The 23,815-nt window shown below is 42.0% G+C and overlaps 1 protein-coding gene across 2 annotated transcripts; it reads left to right on the top strand.

Moving 5' to 3' along the window:
- The first annotated feature begins 467 nt into the window (after positions 1-467).
- On the top strand, positions 468-23,615 carry RIC3 (RIC3 acetylcholine receptor chaperone). Of its 2 annotated transcripts, none has more exons than XM_086747955.1 (6): positions 468-1,474; positions 10,178-10,401; positions 11,522-11,600; positions 14,442-14,535; positions 21,345-21,490; positions 22,640-23,615. In XM_086747955.1, exons 1-6 carry the CDS (start codon positions 1,327-1,329, stop codon positions 23,128-23,130), a joined length of 1,182 nt encoding a protein of 393 aa, XP_086604081.1. In that variant the 5' UTR covers positions 468-1,326; the 3' UTR covers positions 23,131-23,615. The 2 variants fall into 2 exon arrangements, with proteins under 2 accessions (XP_086604081.1, XP_086604080.1); XM_086747954.1 differs by having other exon boundaries at positions 21,342-21,490; positions 22,640-23,614.
- Positions 23,616-23,815: the final 200 nt, after the last annotated feature.

Here is a 23,815-nt window from a genome sequence, read left to right as displayed (position 1 = left end):
AGAAGGAGACAACCCAGCCAGGTTAGTCCAGCAATTGTTGGAGGGACCTGGCAAAGGGCTGCTGTTTCCCAAGGGCTGAGGTGCTCAGTAAGAATGATTTCTGGAACCATCTGCCCAGTTCCAGCTCTTCAGTCAGTGGATATCTCCTTTGTAGTAATTTAAGATTCTGTGGTATTCTGCTGCTGTAGTGGTCTGCAGTGTTAGTCAAAGCAACTCTACTCTCAGCTCAGTAGCGTAGCTGTAGCATAAAGTGAGTTAAATTCAGTAAGTCACAGCCCAGACCGCATGGAAAACAGTCTAATTCAACTACAGCAATACAGTGTAATATAAATATAATGGAAATACAAAACCATATAATTTAATTTGACATGACTGGCAGAATTTGCTTAAGTCAGTGAAAATGAATGAGTATAAACAATGAACTTCCCTCTTCAATCTTTTATTGTTAGTATAGTAGGAAGGTGGTTTCAGAATGACTTTGCATGGCAGCAACCTAAACAAATGCACTGACAATATGCAAATTTCAAGCTCGCTTTTGGAAATACACACACATTTAAAATTTTTAAATTTCTTAAGATAATTGCATTAAATTTAGTCAATTTTAAATATGGCCGGCCCTTTTCTACATCTGTCCCATGTGCTCAAAAGGGAGGAAACAATTTCATATGGAGAACCTAGATGAGCCATGCCCTTTTAGCCAAGATGCTTTCCTGCCCCTGCAAGTCTGACTGCCCTCACAACAGCAGTCCTACCACAGGTAAGGCCCTGGCCCCTTCCCAGGTAGGGGAGAGCACTGGTAACCATGCTGCCACTACGAAAATCAGCTCGCAGCATGGCAGGATACCGCACAGCTTTCAGCACTGAGGGCCCATCTGCACCGTCCTGCCATCACTGCCACCAGCAGAGACCAGGAGTGACACCACTAAAACCCATCATCGGGGAGGAAAAACAGCACAGCATAGATTATTTAGTTTCTTTTCCTCCAGTAAATTTCCAGTGCTACAGTCAAAGGACGACAGAGGCTCTGGAAAACACTTATGGTGGGATTAGGACAAGGGGATCCAAATACCCCCTCCTGCCCTGGCCTGCGTCCTTGAGGTTCAGGGACGTTTGCACAAGGACCCAACCCAAAGCGGGACCAGGGCTTCCACTCCCCAACACTTTCCCCGCACACCGGACCAGGCCGCACCCACACCGCCCGACGGGCAGCGAGGCCGTTTCGCCCCTCCCTCCGGCGCACGCCGTATTGCGCGCGCGCTGCTGGCGCCTGCGCAGAGAAGAAGGGTCCGGTAACGGCCCCAAAACGGCTGGGGCGCGCGGGCCGCCATGGCCTACTCGACGTGCTGCAGGGTGGCCGTGGTCTCCTGCCTGGTGCTCTGCGTCTTCCTCCTCGTGCCGCGGACCTTCTTGTCTCGGGGCGGCGGGAGGCAGGACCCCGGGGCTGCGCCGCTCGTAGCGCCCGCGCCGCCCGAGGGTAAGAGGCCGCTGCTGGCCCCGCCGGCTCCGCTGGGGTGAGGGCGGATCGCTCTCCGCCGCCGGCACCTACCCTCCCCCGCCCTGGTACGCCGGAGTCTGTGTTCCGGCTGCTGCTTGGGGGCCCAGCGTAAAATGCGGGGAGTGGCTCAACGGAGAGCCTGGGGCGGGGCGGGGTGTCGGTGCCGGCGCGCTAGGCGTTGGGCCGCAGTGCCGCGCTGGGCCTGGCCCGTGGGCTCTTTGCCCCGGGGATGCGGTGTGTGAGCGGGCCTTGGCTGCACGGCACATCTGGAAGGTGCTCTGCTGCCTGGTATGGAAACGTAGCGTAGTTGATCCTTCCAATAAGTGTTAACCGTGTCACTCGCTCATCTGCTCGCCTAAAAGACATGTGGAGTGTCAAAGGTTGAATTTACTGTTCTCACTATGATTTACCTTTTTCTTTTCCCTTCGAAAAAGACAGTTTAAGGTCTTCCAAATTTAATTTTATTTGTTTTGTGTAAGTGGGGTACCAAAGCTACTACTGAAAAGAGGCATACTCATACCACATATTTTTTTCATTATGATATATCACTTTTTATTTAAAAGCTTCATTATTTTGTTATTTTCTGTATGGAATGCTTTTGTTGTTGCATGTGAAATAAAAGTTCATTGGAATCATCTTCATTGTTTAGTTTCCTACTGCAGTATTATAAACTTTGCTTTCATGCACCAGATTCTCTTAATAAATGTGCCACATGATGACTCATTTAGACTCAGATCCTGTCCGTGCAATCCCTTGAGCTGTGTCCTTGCTTGCCCTCCTAGTCTGCATGTCCCTTCTTAAGTTCTAGAGGAATGAGTTCATATAGGCATCTCCCATTCTTTTTATGCCAATTGCCTTTTACTGTAGATTTCTCTTCCCAAGACAGTTCATAAAAGTAGCTAGTATCATAGCTCGTAGTATTGGCAGAGAAAGAGTTTTGTCTAGGGCTGCCTGCAAGCCAGAGGTAAGGCTGATGGAAGCAGAGAGAACCTCTAGGTTGTGGTGAGTGCTGTCCCACAGGGACTCCAATAGCTTTATCTTCTGCACGCTTTTAACAGCCTTGTTCTTACCTGACCAAACACTTAAGTGACACTGATTTCGTTTGCCCAGGGTTTTTAAAGGACATTCAGGCTGAAGTGACTGCTGAAAAGATGTTATGTTGAACTAAAGTATATGACTCCTATACTGCGGCTGCCCTTCCATGGTTGCTGTGTGTATCCTTGGTCTTTTAAGAACTTGAATATAGGTTCATCAGCACTGTAGATCTACAAGTTTATAGTCTCATTCTGTAATCTCTCATTGAAAACCTGAATGGTAGCTGATTTTTTGGATAGCACATCAAGAGCAGTACTGTGAGGGCATGATCCTGGGCCCTGCAAAGGCCTAGCAGGCAGCGCAGGAGGACTGTGGAGTCACCTGCCTGAAGCAGGGACGGGAGCAGATGCTCTGGGAGGTGGTGCCTGTCTCTCTGTTAACTTCTGCCCCTGTGCAGCTCCCAACTCTGATCCTGGAGTGATATCAGGTGATGTAGTTTGACAAACCGTTTTCCCACAGCAGTGCAGTCATAGGTAGTTTTCAGTTAATGTTCTGGTGTTTCGTTGGCTGCAGGATGGACTGAATTGAATTGATCTGACAGAAAAATTAGCTTTAAAAAAGAAAACCAACAAAAAACTTGTATCCAAATTATTTTCAGTGACATCTGTCTGATGAATGATGTTCATAGCTGTTCTAGCACAGCCTGCTTTAAGCAGTCCTGTCATAAACTGATCTGTCACAGCCACAGTAAAATGCTTAAAATAGGCAACAAATACTCTTTTCATCACCAGTATGTAGTATAAATACTCTTTCCATCATCCTGTGGGAGAACACGGTACAGCATGAGTTAATGTCTGCCTGGTGCAGAGTGAGCATTCAGCATGCTCCTCTGTTGCACCCCAGCACCCTCACCTCAACTGATCCATTTCAGATGAGAATTTATAGTCAATATTTTCAATTTATTAGCAAGGACTTCATTACACCTTCTCTGTAAACCAAACTTTATTTCACCTGAAGTTATTTTTTTATTGGAGAAATAAATCTTGATTGAACATTTCAGTTCATATCTGTCATTAGTTGTCCTCTTCAGTGAACTGATAACTGCAGTTACTTGACGGAATTTGCAGGGACTCGAAGTAATAATGTAATTCTTGAAGTTAGTAAAGTACTTATTGTAGTCTTGGGGGCAAAATGCCTCTCAATAAGTTTGAAGTTTACTACCATTTGTTAGAACTCAGTGTTACTAGAAGGCTTTTTATCAAAACAGACTTTAAGCATGGCAATGGCTTTTTCTCTAATAAAACCATTTTCAGAGATCTCTCTTAGGCAAATGGTGAATATAGTACTATAGAAGTTAATATTATCTTTCAGACAGGAAAGTTGTTCTTTCTCACAGTAATAGTTTAATGTATATGAAATAACTTACTTGAAGAACTTACTGTGACTATCACATTTCTAGTTTACTTCATGGACAGGCATAAGAATTTTTTATTAATTATTTTGGAAAAGAGGAAAAAAAAGAGCTACTAGCAGTTTAAAAAGTACTTTTAAGTCTAGTGTTCGTAAATATATGCCACGCATTTTGTAAAGTGACTATCTAAGTTGGTAGTTTAAGAAGAACCTTACAGCTTCATGACAATAGGTGTATAGTCTCTCTGTGTTCTTATATATAATAAAGTAGCATCAGCTTTACAAGAAAAATATATGACTGTTCAGGTAATGCCTCTGCCCACCTTGGGTTTGTGCAATGCACACATCAGTTGCCTGCAGGTGTCCTTACTTAAGAAAATAAAGATGTTTCAATTTTGGGTAGTTTTTGCATTTTCCTTTTTAATCTTCACCTGCAATATTTAATAAATGTTCAAATATTTGACTGTGTCCATTAAAAACATCCATGTGGTGTCTTAAAGTAAGGATTTCAAGACTGTAATTCCTTCTAGCCTTTTTTGGGTAGGTTTCTAAAGTTGTGTTGTTGGGAACATAGCTAGAGCTATTTTGTAAATGTCAGTAAAAGAGCAAGAACAAAATGAATGCGTACTGTTTGTACAGTTAATCTTGATATTACACTGTCAGAATCAGAAGTATTTATAAAAAGATTAGAAGGGAAAAAATATAAATGACTGCACATGTAAAAAATCTAAAACACTGGTCTTGTGGTAGTGTGTAATACTGAAATAGAGAATGGCCTCAACTATGAACCAGTCGTGAACTTGTAGTTTTCTAAAAAGGATTAATTACTTGGTCTTTCTGTGGGCAGAGGTGTTGGGGAAATTAGAAGGCGTTAAATAATAGCAGCAGAAATTATATAGTGGCTTGAAAGAGAATTTAGATTAAATGTAAAGAAAACAGTTTCTTTATAGATTATTCTAAGCTATAATACTCAACATGGAAGCTGTGCAAGAAAACCTAGGAGGACACTTTCAGTCTAAAGAAGATTAAATTACTTTATCATGGAGTCTGTGTGTCTTTCTGTGTGTTCCCATTTGCAGCCCTTTGAACCCTTTGGCCAATTCACCTAATTGGACAGAGGGAGAGAGAAAATAATTGTTTTATAAAAATACACTGCTGAGAGGGGCTAAAGATTGATTCAAGTGTCCTGAGACAAAGGCTTTCGTATGAGTGCTCTTTGCATCTAGCCAAGAGGGAGGTCTTGCATATCGTACTGTCGTAGTTCAGCCCCGATCGGAGCAGACTACGCAGTCTCTCTCTCACTCCCCCCACCTTCTGAGAGAACAGGGAGAGAAAATATAAGGAAAACGGCTCGAGGTTTGAGATAAGGACAGGGAGAAATCCTTAAAGTTACCGTCACGGGCAAAACAGACTCGACTTGGGGAAAACTATTCATTTATTTCTAAAATTAGCAGGAGAATGAGACAGGGAACAAGATAACCTCCCCCCACCCCTCCCTCTTCCCAAGCTTAACATTATCTCTACTACCTTCCCCTCCCGAGCGGCACAGGGTGGGGAAAAGGGAATGGGGGTCGCGGTCAGTTCATCACGTGTTGTTTTACGCCGCTGTATCATCGTCGGGGGAAGAACTCCTCGCATTCTTCCTCTGCTCCAGCGTGGGGTCCCTCCCACGGGCCACAGTCCTTCATGAAACTGCTCCGGCGTGGGTCATTTCTTCCACGGGTGCAGTCCCTCTAGAACAGCTGCCCCAGTGGGCCCTCCACGGGCCACAGCCTCCTTCAGGCCTCCACCTGCTCTGGCGTGGGGTCCTCCACGGGCTGCAGGTGGATCTCTGCTCCTCCGTGGACCTCCATGGGCTGCAGGGGTACAACCTGCTCCACCATGGTCTTCACCACGAGTTGCAGAGGAATCTTGGCCAGGAGCCGTATTACTCCTCCCACTCCTTCTGAACTGACCTTGGCGTCTGCAGCCATTCCTCACAACAGGCTGGCAGACGTCTCTCAGGATCCTTTTTACATCTTGTTCACTTCTCATCTCCTCTCCACTTCTTGCAGCCAGGCCGGGCCGAGTTGGGCCCAGTCGGCTGCCCAGCGGGAGGCCAGAGGGTGAGGCCTGCAAGGCCCATGAGGCCCGCGCCTCCCCCTCTCTGCCCCCCGCTCAGCTGCTTCACATCTTCCTTTTTTTTTTTTCCTGTTTTCCCCTTCTTAAATACGTTATCGCAGAGGCGTTATCATGGGACATTCTGCTACCAATCAGCTCAGCCTTGGCCAGCAGCGGGTCCGCCCTAGGCCCGGCCGAGTCCACTGAACAAAGGGGAGCAACTTCTAGCAGTGTCCTACAGAAGCTATCACCTTAGGCCCCCCCGACTAACAAAACCAGAACACGTACTTAGCAAAAGCTTTGCTTAGCGCAATGCATCTTCTTTAAATATTAAGTCAAACTGGGCAGGGGATAAAAATGTACAAAATTCTAAGTTCTGATTCTCACATTTCTGATCCCTGTGACTGTCTGAAAAAGCAGTGCTTTTCTTTCTTCATTCACCATGGTGAATGTTTTGCTAGAAAATGGTAAAATTTTATCTAAGTGTCTGTAGACATGGGAGTCAGAGTAGAGTTTGAAGATAGGTTTGAGGATTGGAATTTGCATTGCTGAGACAGGAGGATAGTTCTGTATCCCACTGCCACGCTTTTTCAGTTAAAGCTTTTGCAAAACATCTTGCTGCTTTGTTCTTGGTTTATGTTTTTTTTTGTTTGTTTGCTTTTGCATGCAGAGTAAGGAATAGTAAATGTCTTACTTGGAAGAAACACACTTAATCTTAGCATTTCCAAACCAAACTAGTGGCACCATGGTTTGGCGGTAGAAATGAAGAAAAAAGGCAGAGCGCCTTCTGCAGAGCATGAGCAGAACTTTAGGTGCTGTCCTCCTAAGGAACAGCTTGGTTGAGATTTGAGGAGCAATGAGAGCAGCATCCTTTGCTTTAATGTCAGCTTGGACAAGTTACATGCACTTCCCAGGCTGCCATTTCCCATCTCTAACCCTCCTACTGGGGTTGAGGGTCTGAAGAATTGCACGTTTTATAAATGAAGTCATGCATCATAAATTTCCTGATGAATGGAGTGCAATCTTAATGTAGCAACAGCCCATATGTACTTTTTCCTGTATGTCAAACTATTTTGTTATTATACATGTATGTATATATGTATCCCAGCATTTTACAGCTGGTCAGATGTTGCAGAAAGACATTATCTAGACCAAGAGTTGCTGAATCGTACAATAACTTAAGTCTAAATAAGTTTATAAATGGTCAAGTTGGACTCAATAGCAATTCCTAAACTCCATCAGGTAGGACATGTAACAGTGTCCTTGGAAAAAAGACACTTGGATGGTCTGAATATTATCAACTGGTTGGCTGTTGTAGTAAGTGTGCTGTAAATATACTTTTTAATATTTGCTTTTTCCAGTTGAGTGTAAATATTGTTAAAAGATTAAAAAAACCACAGTAATTCTAATGTGAAACTGCTATTAAGGATTCATCTACATTCAGAAACCTACAGTCTCTTAAACAACACAAACATTAGCTGGGGCATAATTTCATTTCTGGACTTAAAGCTATTGAAGGGACAGGATTAGACAAAACATGCTCTGCTTGCCCTGTAGCTGGTTTGCAAAGTTTATTTAAAGCATTACATGACAAATTATTAAATATGTTGGGTAAACCTTAAGTAAAAAGATCGCAAAGCCAGGTAGTGTGTATCTGGTGGAGTTAGTGCGGAGTCTGCATGAAGCTCTCAGGCTGTCCCAGTGGAGTTGAGAAATCTTTCCAAAGGAGAGCAGCACTGTGGCACCCTTCAAAGCTAAATGGAGGTTAGTGTTCTTCCCTTCTCGCAGCATGGAAAATGTCCTGTTGAAATACTCACAGCAACTGGATGATGCAGCAAACAATGACCTGCTACATGCCTTCTGCTCACATAGAAGCATCACTTGATTTTATTCATGGAGAGTATGTAGTTGTCTCCATTTGAAAGTGGTTTGTTTCATCCCTGGAAATGTGGAATCCAGTCATATCACCTACTGGTGTGCTAGGGTGTTGGGTTTTTTAATAGCATAAAGTATGTTGTTTGATTGACAGTGGCATCCAAATCACTGTGCATTTCCATCTATATACTGTGCATTTGGCAGCTTTTTGCATATGGTGCTTTTAAGTTGCCTGTTCTATCGATTTCCTCTATAATTTGCATGGGTTCTTCACAATAAAAAGCTATGGAAAATAATATTTTTTTTTAATAAGGAAATAATTATAAAAGTTTAAAAATCACCAGGGAATATTTAGAACTAGAAGCCGTGAATTTCATCTTTAAATTATTTTGGTGATGAAATGACTAGTGTTTGTCCCCTTGGCCTGATTATCTTTAATTGAATTGAATCTTGTAAAGCACAAACAAGGCCTTGTGGATAATTTAAAAAACTATTCTCTTTAAATACAGTTTCACCTTTGTCAATTATTTGCTTCTTTCTGTATTTCTTTTTTTTTTAATAAATAATTTTGCAGGAGTATAAGTTATTTGACAAAGGTTTATCTACCCTACTCTTCCATCCCTACCTCAGTGATACTGCTCTCTACATGACATCACACTTGTTTCTGCAGCGCCTACTGCTACAAGGTATTTCTGCTCGAGCAATGGGACTTTCTTGTAAATAAGATGCTATGCTTTCCATCACAGACTTGGAATAATTCACTAAAATTAAAGTGCAGGCTAATAGCTTCCACAAAGTTAAGCCTGACCTAATCTGAGAGTGATTTTGGTCAGTGGTGGTATACCTGGACAGCTTCAGTAAAGCCTACAGCACTCAAAGAATGTATGCCATCACCTAAAAGAAAAATGTGGTTTTAATAATAGAACTTCACAAATTATTGATATAACTTCCTAATACGTATTTGCTGTAATTTTCTGTGCTCAGGAATTTATATGACTATGATGGTTTCCTAGCAAGAGCCAATGTTAATTTAACCTAATTTTCTCTTCTCTTGCCTCTCATAAATATATTTGCAGCTGGGGACTTACAGAAGTAAAGTTAGTTATTTTCAGTGCTATTTCAGTCCTATTTTTCATTTTCTTTATGCAAATACATGCAGCCTACTCCAGCGCCATTGACCAGTTGTCCAGGCTGCCTGGCTTTCCTGCTGAGTGTGCCAGAGAGGGCTGCAGCCCGGCCTGGCAGTCCCCGGCTCTGGTACTTCCATCCAATGCCTCCCAACGCCAGACTCGGTGGCGGAGTAGCTGAGTAATTCAGATCAATCCCAAATGGTGGAAGGCGGTGCAGGGGCAAGTCCAGGCTGGGTATGGAGATAGAAAGTAGAATGTCAAGTACATGGAGGACTAAAATAGTAAATTTCTTGGCAAAATTAATTAATTGATGCCAGCAAGATAATATAATAACTTCATGAGCTTAGATTTATTGAGATTCTGTTGCCTTTCAGTTGAATGAAGTTGTCCACAGTACCATTTCTGTCTCTCTGCAGTCTTACTCTAGTATCCATGCTTACATTTTATGCTCACTCTCCTCTCTTGTTTTAAATTCTCTCTGCCTCTCTCAAGGCTAGAAACCATTTTTTCCCTCTAAAATGCTGAAGACCATATGTCCCAAGCTATATTCAATCTCCTCTCTTACATTGCTTTACCTAACACAATTTGAGAACAGTTTGAGGTTCCACCACTTTTTTTAAATCTTTTATTACTTGTTAGGTAAAATGCTACTTCTTATGGCAATAGTCAAAAATTTACACTGTGTGTCAGGATGCTAGATGGGTAGTGGTTTATATATTAGCATACCTTTGCATAATATTGCAAGATCAGGCTCACAGCAGAAAACCAATATGTTATTGGGGTTTTTTTTTTGAGCAGAGAACCAGAAGTAAGAGTTCAGGTTTTCATCCTGTTAGAGATGTTGATTCATAGGGTCTTTGGGCAAGTATATAGCTGTTAAACTCCATGTTTTGATAATTTTTCTCTTCTTAAAGAGAGTAATTGTGCATACCTAACTTCTAGCACTGCATTGAGGATGACTGAGGATTGAGTTTACAGACTTACTACTTACAGTCCAACAAGTTACTTTATTCATCAAATGGCAGTTCATTTCCAAGTGCAGAAAATAGGTCAGCCACACCTGGTGCAGTTTTAGGCTGGTGTAAAAGAGTGAAAAGTAATAAAAGAAAAATAATTGTTTGGTTTTTTTCAGGGAAGCTTGGTCGCTTTCCACTGAGGATGCATTACCAGACCACTCCCGACAGCCGAGCTGCCCCTCTTTTTCCAAGGTCTCACCTTGCTGAAGCAATTGCCAAAGCCAAGGCAGGTGGAGGTAGTGGTGGAAGCACTGGTGGAACCGGGAGAGGTCTCGTGGGGCAGATTATCCCTATATATGGATTTGGCATCTTCTTATATATCATGTACATTTTATTTAAGGTAAGAAACACTAATATAAATTGAAAAGTCAAGGAAATAACAACTAAGAAAACCTCAAGACTGAAACGATAGTCCCATTTCTGTACCTGGTTCCATTTCAGCCTTGCTCAAAAAAAAATGCTTATGCTGGACTTTTGATTGGTAGTTGAAAGATTGGTGTATCCTGTGGTTTTTGCTGTTGCAAAGACTGGAGCTAAGAATGCAGGGATGAGTTGCTGTGATCCTGTATTAGCCTCTGACCGCTAACAGGGAGTAGAATTATTGTATACCTTCTGGAACAAAAGCACCACCTTGTTGGAGAATGGGAGTTTGTAAGTTTGTATTGACCACACTGGAACTACCCCAGCTGAGGTACTGGTTGAAAGCTAGTTTAAAAAATCACAGCCCAAATTCTGAAGTGTTTCACACTTGATTTGAACTTCTCATCACTTTTTCTTACATAGATGTGACTTGCATGTAGGTGATGATAGTCAGCTGTGTGGGAGGAGGGAGAAGTAGACTTTTGGAAATATTCTTTCCTTTGAATTGGGGCTGAATCCAGACTGAGCAGTGTCCAAACAGTTGAGCCTGCTGTGGACAGAGAGGCAAAACCAAGGTAAATTGGGTAAGCTGATCAAACGCAGGGAAGACAAAAGAAATAGATAGCCTACAGTTTCTGTGTAGAGCCAGCCCATATCTTTGCTGCAGAAACAAAGTTGGTAAGGAATAATGGCAGAAAGCTTTGCAAGAAGGACAAGTGGAGTCACATATTCCTTCAGAACCTGCCCTTCACAATAATTGCCCAATGCACTGGGTTCCCCCCCCCCAATATGCAGAAGAATTACAGGATCAGGCTGGAACATATAAATATTGTGAAATGAAAAAGTTATTTTTTTATGAGTTATGCTTTCACTCTGCTTAACAATATAATTTTTTCCAAGTGTCTTTTAGGAGTTTTCCACTGACAAGATCTCCCAGGCATCTTTTACGGTTGTCTGGTTTTGCTGCTGGCAATGCTTTTCAGTGGTTCCTTTCTGACATCATTTTAGTTTTCTATCCTTTTTTTTTTCTGTTGCCTTTGAGGCTTATATATTACTATTGCTGTAATTCATAGAAGGGTCATCTTTTTTTCACTCATCAGCTGGCTTCCAAGGGAAAAACTACTGCGGGAGAGCGGAAGTGCCCTACTGCTGCACCTGGGAACATGAAGAGAAAAATCAGTGAGTATGACATCTGAGTTGTATCTGTGTAGCTGTTGACTCTGTAGAGCCACTGTCCCACTGAGTTTTTTAGTTCTGAGCACACCGTAAAGCTGCTGTTCCCCCAAGTAAAGAACAATCCAGAAGCTTCTGTGTTGGGATGAGCGAGAGTTAAAGTGAATTACTGCACCATCACTTTCTAATCTCATTCAGCTGATGAGACTCTGTGATAGTAGCCTGATCCCAAGCCCCCCCTGGAAGCAATGGCTTTTCATCAGATTCACTGAATTAACTGTATGGATTTTCTGAAAAGCTATGTAGCTAATGATTAAAAATGGATAATAGGATGTCCATCTGTAATTATTCTATAATCCATAATATTATAGTAATATTATATAAAGATATTATTAAAAGCTAGCTTTGTTTTTTTTTTAATTTGTGAATTCTTAGCCATCACCAGGCACTTCCCTACTGTCGTAGTTCAGCCCCAACCCCCAACGGGGACCAGACTACGCAGTCTCTCTCTCACTCCCCCCCCACTCTCCGAGAGAATAGGAGGAGATTTGACAAACAAAAGAAAACCAGGAAAAAAAAAAAAACCAAACACGCAGGTTGAGATTGAACAAAAAGTAAATTTAACAGTAATGACAGAAGAAAACAATAGAGTGATGGAACACAAATACAGTATAATAGCTCACAACAGATCTCTACATCCAGTCTCTTCCAACTAGGAGGGCCTCCCTTCAGCACCCTCCTCACTTATATACTGAGCATGATGTCAGATGGGATGGAATAGCCCTTTGGCTAATTTGGGTAAATTAACCCCAGCTGTTAGCTAATTAGTTAACTATCCCAGCCATAGGGGCTACCAGCTTCAGTCCTCCACCCAGCTCAGGTAAATATTAACTTTATCCTGGCCAGAACCAGGACACCTACTTTTTCCCATCCTTTTTTGCAAAGCTTAAAGTTTTTATGAGAAAGCAAACAGTGTTCTGAAATGCTATTGTGATTTTATCTAAACATGAGTGGGATAGATTCAATTATTTGTAGACATTTATTAGATAAATTAATAAGCTTACTATTGAATATTGGATGAGTAATTGCTGTAACAATATTTAGAATCATAGAATCATAGAATGGTTAGGGTTGGAAGGGACCTTCAAAGGTCATCTAGTCCAACCCCCCTGCAAGGAGCAGGGACATCCCTGACTAGGTCAGGTTGCTCAGAGCCTCATCCAGCCTGGCCTTGAACGTTTCCAGAGATGGGGCCTCCACCACCTTTCTGGGCAACCTGTTCCAGTGTTCTATAACTTGCATTGTAAAATTTTTTTTCCTAATTTCTAGTCTAAATCTACCCCCCTCTATTTTAAAACCATTACCTCTCGTCCTATTGCAACAGGCCCTACTAAACAGCCTTTCCCCATCTTTCCTGTAGGCCCCCTTGAGGTACTGGAAGACCGCTATCAGGTCTCCCCGGAGCCTCCTCTTCTCCAGGCTGAACAGCCCTAACTCTCTCAGCCTGTCCTCAGAGGAGAGGTGCTCCAGCCCTTTTATCATCTTCGTGGCCCTCCTCTGGACCTTCTCCAACTGGCCCATGTCCTTCTTGTGCTGGGGGCTCCAGAACTGGACACAGTACTCCAGGTGGGGTCTCACCAGGGCAGAGTAGAGGGGGACAATCACCTCCCTCGACCTGCTGGCCACACTGCTCTTGATGCAGCCCAGGATGTGGTTGGCCTTCTGGGCCGCAAGGGCGCATTGTCTGCTTATGTTAAGCTTCTCATCCACCAGCACTCCCAAGTCCTTCTCCTCAGGGCTGCTCTCAATCCATTCCCCGCCCAGCCTGTACTTGTGCCTGGGATTGCCATGACCCAGGTGCAGGACCTTGCACTTGGCCTGGTTGAACTTCATGAGGTTTGCACGGGCCCACCTCTCCAGGCTGTCAAGGTCCCTCTGGATGGCATCCCTCCCTTCCAGCGTGTCGACGGCACCACACAACTTGGTGTCATCGGCAAACTTGCTGAGGGTGCCCTCTATCCCACTGTCCATGTTGCCGACAAAGATGTTGAACAGGGCCGGGCCCAGCACGGACCCCTGAGGGACACATTTAAATGTGTTGTGTTTAGCTGGCTAAATTATAATAGGAAAGAAAAGTACTTAGGGCCTTACAGAAAGTGCTAGTAGTAAGGTGATTTTCTTAACATAGCTGTAATTCTTTTGACACTAATGCATTTATTAGGAATACCGAAAGTACTCAGTGCTATAGATTGTATTTATTTTCAGTGCACTTGTACTGCAGTGTGCCTGGCAATTTTGTGCAATTTATTAGCAACAGTAATTGTATTTTTTTTTTCTAATGCTTTGTAAGAAAAACTAACTTTGAACTAAGTTAAATATTTACCGTCATTATAACCCAAAGAAATAGTGATGAAAATTACTCTGCCTTTTTCTAGAGCTCTCTATTTGTATTCCTAAAGAGTTCATTGCAAGCTGTAGCAGAGCAGTCACTGGAGTAGGAACAACTTACATAGTCACTTGGAGGGACTAACTTCCTTTCTCTTTGCTAATTTCCCTTCTCCTATTTTTAAAGTCTCAGACATGCAAAATAATGACATCAGTGTTAGGTTAAGCAATGACATTCTCTACAGAATAGACATCTTTCTGAAACCAGGATGTTTGTGGATGGCCTTCTCCATTCCTACTATGTCGGAGTTCTGTTGTGTAGGTAGAACTTTTTAAGCTGCATGGTTTAGTTTCCTCACAGCCAGTTTGGTTTGGTACAGCATATGTTAACTGTGATAATGGGACAGGGATATATTTTCAAAGCTTCTACTGACAGATCTTGGGATTTTATTTGTTTTACAGCTGGCTTTGAGCTCACTCAACTCCAGGAAAAACTGAGAGAGACAGAAGAAGCTATGGAAAAATTAATCAACAGAGTAGGACCTAACTGTGACAGGTATGTTTCCAATTACAGCATTTTATGGAGGGATTCTACTCTGATTAGAAATTAAACTTTCTTACATGGGCTATATTAAAATAGCATTTTTATTACTACTTAAAATTGTAGACATTTGATTTTGCACATCACATTTTTTGTTCTGCAATTTTTTTCGGCATCTATGTTTAAAATAAATAGTTTTTTCCAACTTCATTTTCCTCAAACAGAAGAGCAACTATCTCTACCCTCTCCCTTTGTATAATGCATTATTTGGAAGATAATGACAGGTATGTATAGATAGAAAATAAAACATCTATTGCTTAAAATGCTGTTGGGTATGAAACTCATCTGTTAGTTCAGTTGTGATACCCCTTCTGCAGGTCTGAATGTTTCCAGTAAAAATTGGTAAGCTAATACTTTTAGGCCAAGCCTGGAAGGAGATACACCCTGCCAGCTCCCTGGATCTGCACTGAGCCCCGTTTGATTAGAAGGGGCCCAGTGCAAACAGAAGAATCTTTTTTTATAGATCTCATTGCAGGACCAAACCTGCAGTATTTTCTGCTGATAACTATTTCTCAGAGAGATACTTTACAAAAAAAGGAGCAACAAACATTTATAAAATAGTATTATTTATATTGAAAACTTGTAGCCACATTTAAAGTATAGAAAATACTATAGAAATACTATAGAAAATACTACATTTAAAGTATAGAAAATAACCTGTCTTATGTGACCAAAGTAATTTCCTGAATGATTCCTAAGAGACATTTGTTTTATGTTATTTTCCAGGGCTACAGATTACTTTTCTAAATAGAAGTACTGTTATAATCTATGTAAATACTTGTTAGAATATCTAGAAAATATTTCTTTAAGGGCAGAGTTGGATAATAATCTGATTCCATAGTTTAGTTCCACCCTGTAGCCAGTAAATCCATACATTTTCTTCTAAATATAAAAGAAAAAAAGAGTTGCAAAATCAGGTTTTAATTTTTTTAATGTTTATTAATATTTGCCGTAAATCTGAAATAACTATTCTACATTGTAAGCAACACTGGAAAAAAGTGTGTGTTTTTCATAAGGAGGCTGACAACACATCCATAGGACAATGCATAACTGCAGTGTTTGAAAATACTATTAATATTAAGGAGAACTTTTCAAGCAGAAAAAAAAAAGCTGTTCAGGTTGTAATGCACGTTAACTTTGTCTGGATCAATCAATGCCTGTTTTAACCCATTCTATAGGAACATTTCTGTGCTGAGCTTGCACATTATGTTCACTTCCACTTCAAACCGCATTCTCTTGGAGCATCTAGTTTTGCCCACTTTGCACCCTGCCCTCCCTTGTGGCTGCATTCATCTCAGCAAGACGAGGTGCCAAACTTGCCTGTGTTAGGCCAGATTCCAGTGGGAGAACCCCTAACCTACCCTGATTTTGTTAGTGAAACAGAAGGATACTATTTTGGCTATTACTCATGTCTGTTCTGGAGAGCTAATGCAATGCTCTACGCATACCTTTAAGCTGCCAGAAACGGGCTTATGAGCTGCCCGATATTGTGCTGACTCTCAGGATAGGATATTTTTTACTGAGAAAATAGGTTTAGGGTCTGATCCAATATTTGTTCCACTCTGTGTTATTGGCTCAGAGCCTTTATTTAGTAGAAATTCCCTTCTCTGTTCAACCAGACTATTTATATAGATGGATCTAAAGGCCTCAGGGGAAATCAGAATCTGCATCTAATAAAAGAATTTTGTATGTAGCCTCTTTAAAAAGAGGGGGTAAAAGCACCTCTAGATGGAGCAAATAAAGTTGCCAATCCATTATATCTGAGAAGTGATGGCAGTTCGGTGAGGTTCCCACTGACCGGAAGAGAGGAAACGTAATCCCCATTTTTAAAAAGGGAAATAAGGAAGACCCAGGGAACTACAGGCCAGTCAATCTCACCTCTGAGGCTGGCAGACCTCTCAATACTATTAGCTGGTTTTCTCAGATGGGGTAGCTAGTATTATCCAGCCCTGTGTTTTAGAAGGTAGGCAGGCGGGAACTTGGATTTGCTTTTTTTTTTTTTTTTTCATGAGGCTTGAAGACCAACCTCCAAAGCAACCAAGGAGACCTCCTTTCAAACCACCATAGCAGCTGGAATTGCTACAGCCTTAAGTACAGAAATTCCCTTGCAGAAAGGTAAAACTTTCAAAAAGTACAAGTACAGATACTTTGATAAGGCCTACCATGTATGTAGAAAGCAAGAGGAAGAAAGAACTACCTGGGTGGGTCCTCAGCAACATAAGCAAACCTAAACTGAGATATGGACAAAGGTGATATTGTTACCTAATACACACACACTTAAATGGGTAGTACATAGTACCTAAGGATCTAGTGATTCACAGCTCTGAGAAAATCTAGTATTCTTTCCACCTCTTTTTTCAGCAAGTTATAAATTTAAATTATACAGCTTTGCAGTTTACCATCGCATCATATCACTAAGGGAACCTCAGTATCTCCAGTTTCTAAATGTAGACCTTTATAGTCCAGTGTCTCTCAGCAGAGATGAGGAGCCTTGCTGGGAACTTAATGATTCAGAAATAAAGACTTGATTGATGGTTATGTAGGACTCTCTGCATTAAAAGCATGCATATTGCTTTTTTTCCAGGATTTTAGCAAAGTGCTTCAATGTTGGGCCAGTGATACAATGGGTACAAAAGATTTCCCTACTCATTCTCACAGATGTCTTACTCTTTTTTCACCACTGTTTGTAAAATTTGGTGGTTTGAAACCACTTACTTTAAATTGAAGAATACTTGTAAATATTTTTCTCAATGAGAGTATTGTGCAATACTCTTGTACTGGGCTTGTGTCGCAAGGTTTTAGTAGCAGGGGGGCTACAGGGGTGGCTTCTGTGAGAAGCTGCTAGAAGCTTCCCCTACGTCCAACAGAGCCAATGCCAGCTGGCTCCAAGATGGACCCACCGCTGGCCAAGGCTGAGCCCATCAGTGATGGTGGTAGCACCTCTGGGATAACATATTTAAGAAGGGGAAACCTGGAGAGAGGAGTGAGAAGGTGTGAGAGGAACAGCCCTGCAGATGGCAAGGTCAGTGAAGAAGGAGGGGGAGGAGTAATGCTGCTGCTGGCTGAGATTCCCCTGCAGCCCATGGTGAAGACCATGGTGAAGCAGGTTGTCCCCCTGCAGCCGATGGAGGCCCATGGAGGAGCAGAGATCCACCTGCAGCCCCTGGAGGACCCCACACTGGGACAGGCAGATGCCCGAAGGAGGCTGTGGTACCGTGGGAAGCCCATGCTGGAGCAGGCTCCTGGCAGGGCCTGTGGACCCGTGGAGAGGGGAGCCCACACTGGAGCAGATTTGCTGGCAGGACTTGTGACCCCATGGGGGACCCATGCTGGAGCAGTCTGCTCCTGAAGGATTGCACCTTATGGAAGGGACCCATGCTGGGGCAGTTTGTGAAGAACTGCAGCCCATGGGAAGGACTCATGATGGAGCAGTTAATGGAGGACTGTCTCCCATGTGAAAGACCCCATGCTGGAGCTGGGGAAGAGTGTGAGGAGTCCTCCCTCTGAGGAGGAAGGAGTGGCAGAGACAATGTGTGATGAACTGACTGCAACCCCCATTCCCCATCCCCCTGTGCTGCTGGCGGGGAGGAGGTAGAGAAATTGGGAGTGAAGTTAAGCCTGGGAAGAAGAGAGGGGTGGGAGGAAGGTGTTTTTAAGATTTAGTTTTATTTTTCATTATCCTACTCTGATTTGATATGTAGTAAATTAAATTAATTTTTCCCCAAGTTGAGTCTGTTTTGCCCATGACAGTAACTGGTGAGTGATCATTCCCTGTCCTTATTTTGACCCACAAGCCTTCCATTATATTTTCTCTCCCCTGCCCATACCTGAGGAGGAGAGCAGCAGAGCAGCTTTAGTGGGCACCTGGCGTCCAGAGAAGGTCAACCAACTACAACTCTCTTGTGGAAAAAAAAAATCTCAATTTCTAATAACTAGATAAGAAGTAGAAATAATGCAGCTTGATTACCTGTTTTAAAAATCCTGTTTACCAGGCTGTCATTTGGAAAAACTTACCTTTTAACCATGAGCTGAGCAAAATGTGATATGGAAGGGCAGGGAGGGGAGAGGCTGTACTTTGTGGGGTGCCATTTTTGGGCTATAGCTGCATTTAAATAGTGACTATTTTAAGATCGTACAGAAAAAAAATTCTCGTTGACATGTCTGAGATACCATGTTAGATTATGGATTTTCACTCCAGTCATGATAGCTCTTTAGGAAATCTTCTGATCTCAGTGTAAGAATAAGAAACCTTGACTTTATATATTAGTGAGCACTTTGGGACTCCACAAAACATAAGCATTGTCAATATAAAATCTAATAGCTGTGCTGGAGCTACAAATGCACAGAGCAAAAAGAATGACCTTTTCTTTACACTGTACGCCTTTTGCCTCTGTTGTTCTCTTAGTATTTGTAAGTGCATTATACCCTGGTAAATCTCCTGTACGCAGGCAGCCAGATGCCGTATACATTGCCAACATCCTACAGTGAGTCTTCCTAGAGGCATTAAATGAAGTAGAACTAGTGCTTGGGCTTTGGTTTCTCCCTCTCTACAGGAAAATTGGTCTTTTAAGCAAGATATCTAGAGAAGGAATACTCTGAAATACAGAGACATTGTGTTGCAGTAAGACAGTAGTGCTTTCTAATGAGAGTATCCAGCATGTTAGGAATTCTATATGAAATGCCACAGTGATGCAGCTGCGTTCTATTATTCTACTATCTGAGCTAGCATATCTCCCCATTGTGCTAAACAGACAGGCCTCTCTGTCTTTATGCAGGTGATATATATTCAAATTACATACACTTCTGTCTGTAAAAGGAGGATTAGTTTGGCAGGTCTGTTACAGCTTCTGTAAAAGGCAGCTAGCTGATGAAACCATTTCTTTTTGTATGCCTGTTAATTCACATCTCACATGCTACATCTGCATAAACCCCAGGCTTTTGAGAAGATGCTGTCTCAAACCTTCGCTAGTTCTGTGGAACAAACTGCCACTGCAAGTTGATGGGACTCAGTGCAACCTCCATATAGCGTTGGGACTGTATCAACTGTGGGGCAAAGTGCCCCTCAGGGGAGGCACAGAGAAGTGATATTTAGCTGTGTGATCTCAGTCAAACAGTTTAATCTGGGTAGCTGCTAATGAAACCAGTGGGTCTGCTCCTGAGCAATTTGTACAGTTACAGACAACTGTATGTGCCACTGTGCACAAAATCTAGCCCAGGGTCAGGACTTTGATCACCATCGCACAAACCAGTACGATGCTAATCTCTTTGGCTTTAAACCAGTATGCTGCCTTTAGTGGAGTAACTATTGCATCACTGTCATTCCCACATAAGTACAGTAGCACAAAGAACCTATTAAAGTGCTGCTCTAGTCCTGACAGTTAGTAAGATGAAAAACTGAGGATAGACATTGCAAGTTTTCGAATTTCTGAGAATTCAGGTATCTGAAACAAGGTACTAATCACCTAAATCCAAAATCGTTAATCTATTTCCAGCTCCCCTCTTCACATCTCCCTCCCACTAAGATTCACTGAGCAGCTGTCTGATCTTGGAGATTATCTGTCTATCTAATGGTCTGGAGATGACCAGAGATCATCTGTCTGACCTCAAGTACCATGTACCGACAGTCAGCATTCTGCACGTGCTGAGGGCCACCCTCTGAGTAACTAGAGGCAATAAAGTCTGCCTAAAACATGGTGAGATTCAAAAGGGAAACAGAGTAGTGCCTCAGTCCCCTGAGAGGCTTCAGCTGGCCCTTACACAGAGATCAAACATCTGCTCAAGAACAACTTGAAACTCAAGATGAAAAAAGCACAAGTCAGAAACCCCTAAGTACAATCAATGTCTTTCTTATTCTGACGTCCTGGGTTAGTTAGTAGAGCTCATATCACCACCCTCCAAATACTTATTTCTGGTCCATAAGTTTTTTAGGAGACTATCTTTTTCCCAGAGAAAATAACATGTAATGACTACATGATCTTATCTGTTGGAAGCATTTTTGTTACAACAGTAAGTAATTGTATTATCTAAGCAGTAGTAATGCCTAGAATAATCAGTGTAGAACCAGTCAAAATTATAGTTTGCTTTTAATGAGATAAAAATTTCAGTTCTCTCCCACTCTCCCTCTGATTCTAAAGGGCAAGTTAAAGTTAAATGTAACACTTTCTTTCCATTTTTAAACCTTCCTTCCTACTTCTCCCCTACTCCCTGCCAGGCAGCATTGTTGGCTGTATAGTAACATGATTATCTCTCCAACTGACTTATTTCTTAATGAGACCTTGCAAATTTAATACCTTTAATGGTCATAATTAAAGATCATTAGACTCTTGAGACTAATGTCTGTGTGAGATTTTGATCAGCCCCACAAGTTGTTTTAAAGGTATCATAGGTTCTGAATTACATTTTCTTATAATGCTTCAAACAAGGCATGGCCCTCTAATTCTTACCTAACGCTCTTTTAAAGGCCAGAAATTTCTGTATTGTCTTTTGTACCATAACTCTTGCTTGTGTGTCACTTACATCTTCCTCTCACATTGGCTATATCTGCCTTCCTTTACCTGTTTAAGTTTGGAGGCTTTCTGGATAAATTGATAAACATTTATGCCGAGCTGAAGTGCAGACCACATGCAGATGTTGAATAGTGATCATACTACAGCTGGATTTCTTCAGACTGTGCTTCTGAGACAGGCCAAACAGTTGGGTTCAAACTCTGTTTAGAGTTTGAAATAATAGTGGACTGAATTCTGGTGTCTAATATTTTCTAGCAGGACTCAAAATGTTACAACAGGCCAGGAAAAAAGGTTACTTCAGCAACTCCGAGAAATTACTAGAGTTATGAAAGAAGGAAAATTCATAGATGGCATCTCTCCTGAGAAGGAAGCTGAAGAAGCTCCTTACATGGAGGACTGGGAAGGTAAGCAAGAGCCTTTCTTACCATTACCCTGATGAGAAAATTTGAATAAGGATTATTTATAGTCCCAGGTCCTTTCAAAATTATTTATTAACTTTATCCTTCATTTTCAGAAGTCAGTGTTCAAAACTTTGCGAAAGTTTCAAACCCAAAACTTTGGGTTTGTTTTCCCAACCATAACAGAAAGAAAATAGATTTTAAGGCATTGAGCATTTCGTTTAGTGTAAACACTGTACTATCTGCTGCCAGAAGTGGCATATGAATATTAATACCTTTAATGGTCATAATTGCTTCATATGCTCCATCTGCTGCTGGGTCTTGGTTGCTGTAGGTTTATATCTTTCCCTTTCTTTGCTGGGCTAGATTTCATAGCAAATAATAAAACCCTTGGAAATCAGAATAAATATGTTTTGGATAGCTTACAGTTTTTAATTTTGACTAGTCATTCTTTATTTGCTACAAAAAATAAAAGTCAACTCCAGGAAGTCTGTCTTTAAAAAATTCTTAATTTTAATGTCCTTTCTGTTTCTTGTTGTTTACTTGTTACATAAATGTGTTTTCAAGATATCCTAGTTGAGCTGCTCAGTATCAGAATTTTAAATGCAGCCTTAATTCCTTGCTCTTAAAAAGCTTTCAAAAATGATCCAAAACATAAAGCATAAACAGTGGCCTTGAGCTCTGTTTTCTTAGGTCAAATTCTAAAATGAAATGTGCAAAGTCATTGACTATATCTGTTTTTTCAACTTTATAAATAATGCTGTTTATAGCCAATGTCTTCAAAACATGATTCAGTCAATCTGTAGACCGAAACAAAAAAAAAAAATCTATTTAAAGATCTAAGCTATGCAATTTTCGTCTGTTAGATCCCATAGCTTTAAACAAAGCTCAGATTATTCACTCCCAAAAGTCAGGGTTGATATCCTGGCTCCCTAAAAGTAAGTAGAGCTTTCTCATAATCTCCCAAGAAGCCATATTTTGCACATTCTTGCCATATATTTAATACTATGATGTGTACATTGCATTAAATAGATGACACGTAGACTGTCAGTGCTAAAAACAGCTATTCTAACAAACCTGTGCATCCATCACTGAATTTAGTACTACTTTTAAATGCTGGTAATGCTTCAAGCTGCATATTACTTTATTCCTAAGGTTATCCAGAAGAGACGTATCCTGCCTATGATAATTCCGATTGCTTCAAGTGCAAACAGGACACAATCCTTGTAGATTATCCTGACCTGAGCCAGCCCTCTGCAGAAGAGCTGGCAGAAAGAATGGAGGGCATGGAAGATGAGGAGGATCTGTGCAATGAACCCCTGCAATCTGATGTCACCATGAGAAGGGGTGGTCATGATTTAATGCAGAAAAAGGACGAGGTAACTGGCATCAGTGAGGAACAGAGGGACCTTCATCATAGCCAAAGCACAGAGGAGTGCTGCTGTTGTTATGAGGATGACAATCCTGCTGTCATAGCAGAGAATGCTGGATTCCACTCCGAGAGCTGCAGTGAAGCAGAAGAGCCAGCCCAAAAGGACCTGTCTGTGGGGTCAGGAAATGAAAATGCAGCACTGAAAAAGCAAAAAGCCAGTGATTCAGATGAAGCAGGCACACTGAGAAAGCGCAACACAAAAGGACTTGAGTAATAGGGACAATAGTGTATGTTACCTAGACGTGAAGTTAGAAGTCATAAATTGTCATTTGTTATTTTTTGTTAGAATCATAGAATGGTTAGAGTTGGAAGGGACCTTCAAAGGTCATCCAGTCCAACCCCCCTGCAAGGAGCAGGGACATCCCCGACTAGATCAGGTTGCTCAGAGCCTCATCCAGCCTGGCCTTGAACGTTTCCAGGGATGGGGCATCCACCACCTCTGGGCAACCTGTTGCAGTGTTCTATAACTTGCATTGTAAAAAATTTTTTCCTAATATCCAATCTAAATCTACCCCCCTCTATTTTAAAACCATTACCCCTTGTCCTATCCCAACAGGCCCTACTGCAGAGTCTCTCCCCATCTTTCCTGTTGGCCCCCTTGAGGTACGGGAAGACTGCTATAAGGTCTCCCCAGACCCTCCTCTTCTCCAGGTTGAACAGCCCCAGCTCTCTCAGCCTGTCCTCATAGGAAAGGTGCTCCAGCCCTCTTATCATCTCCGTGGTCCTCCTCTGGACCCTCTCCAACTGGTCCATGTCCTTCTTGTGTTGGGGGCTCCAGAACTGGACACAGTACTCCAGGTGGGGTCTCACCAGGGCAGAGTAGAGGGGGAGAATCACCTCCCTCCACCTGCTGGCCACACTCCTCTTGATGCAGCCCAGGATGCTGTTGGCCTTTGGGA

The sequence above is a fragment of the Chlamydotis macqueenii genome, chromosome 5, assembly GCF_036417535.1.
Source record: "Chlamydotis macqueenii isolate bChlMac1 chromosome 5, bChlMac1.mat, whole genome shotgun sequence".
Classification (NCBI taxonomy): domain Eukaryota; kingdom Metazoa; phylum Chordata; class Aves; order Otidiformes; family Otididae; genus Chlamydotis; species Chlamydotis macqueenii.
This window is presented reverse-complemented; position numbering and strand designations above follow the sequence as displayed.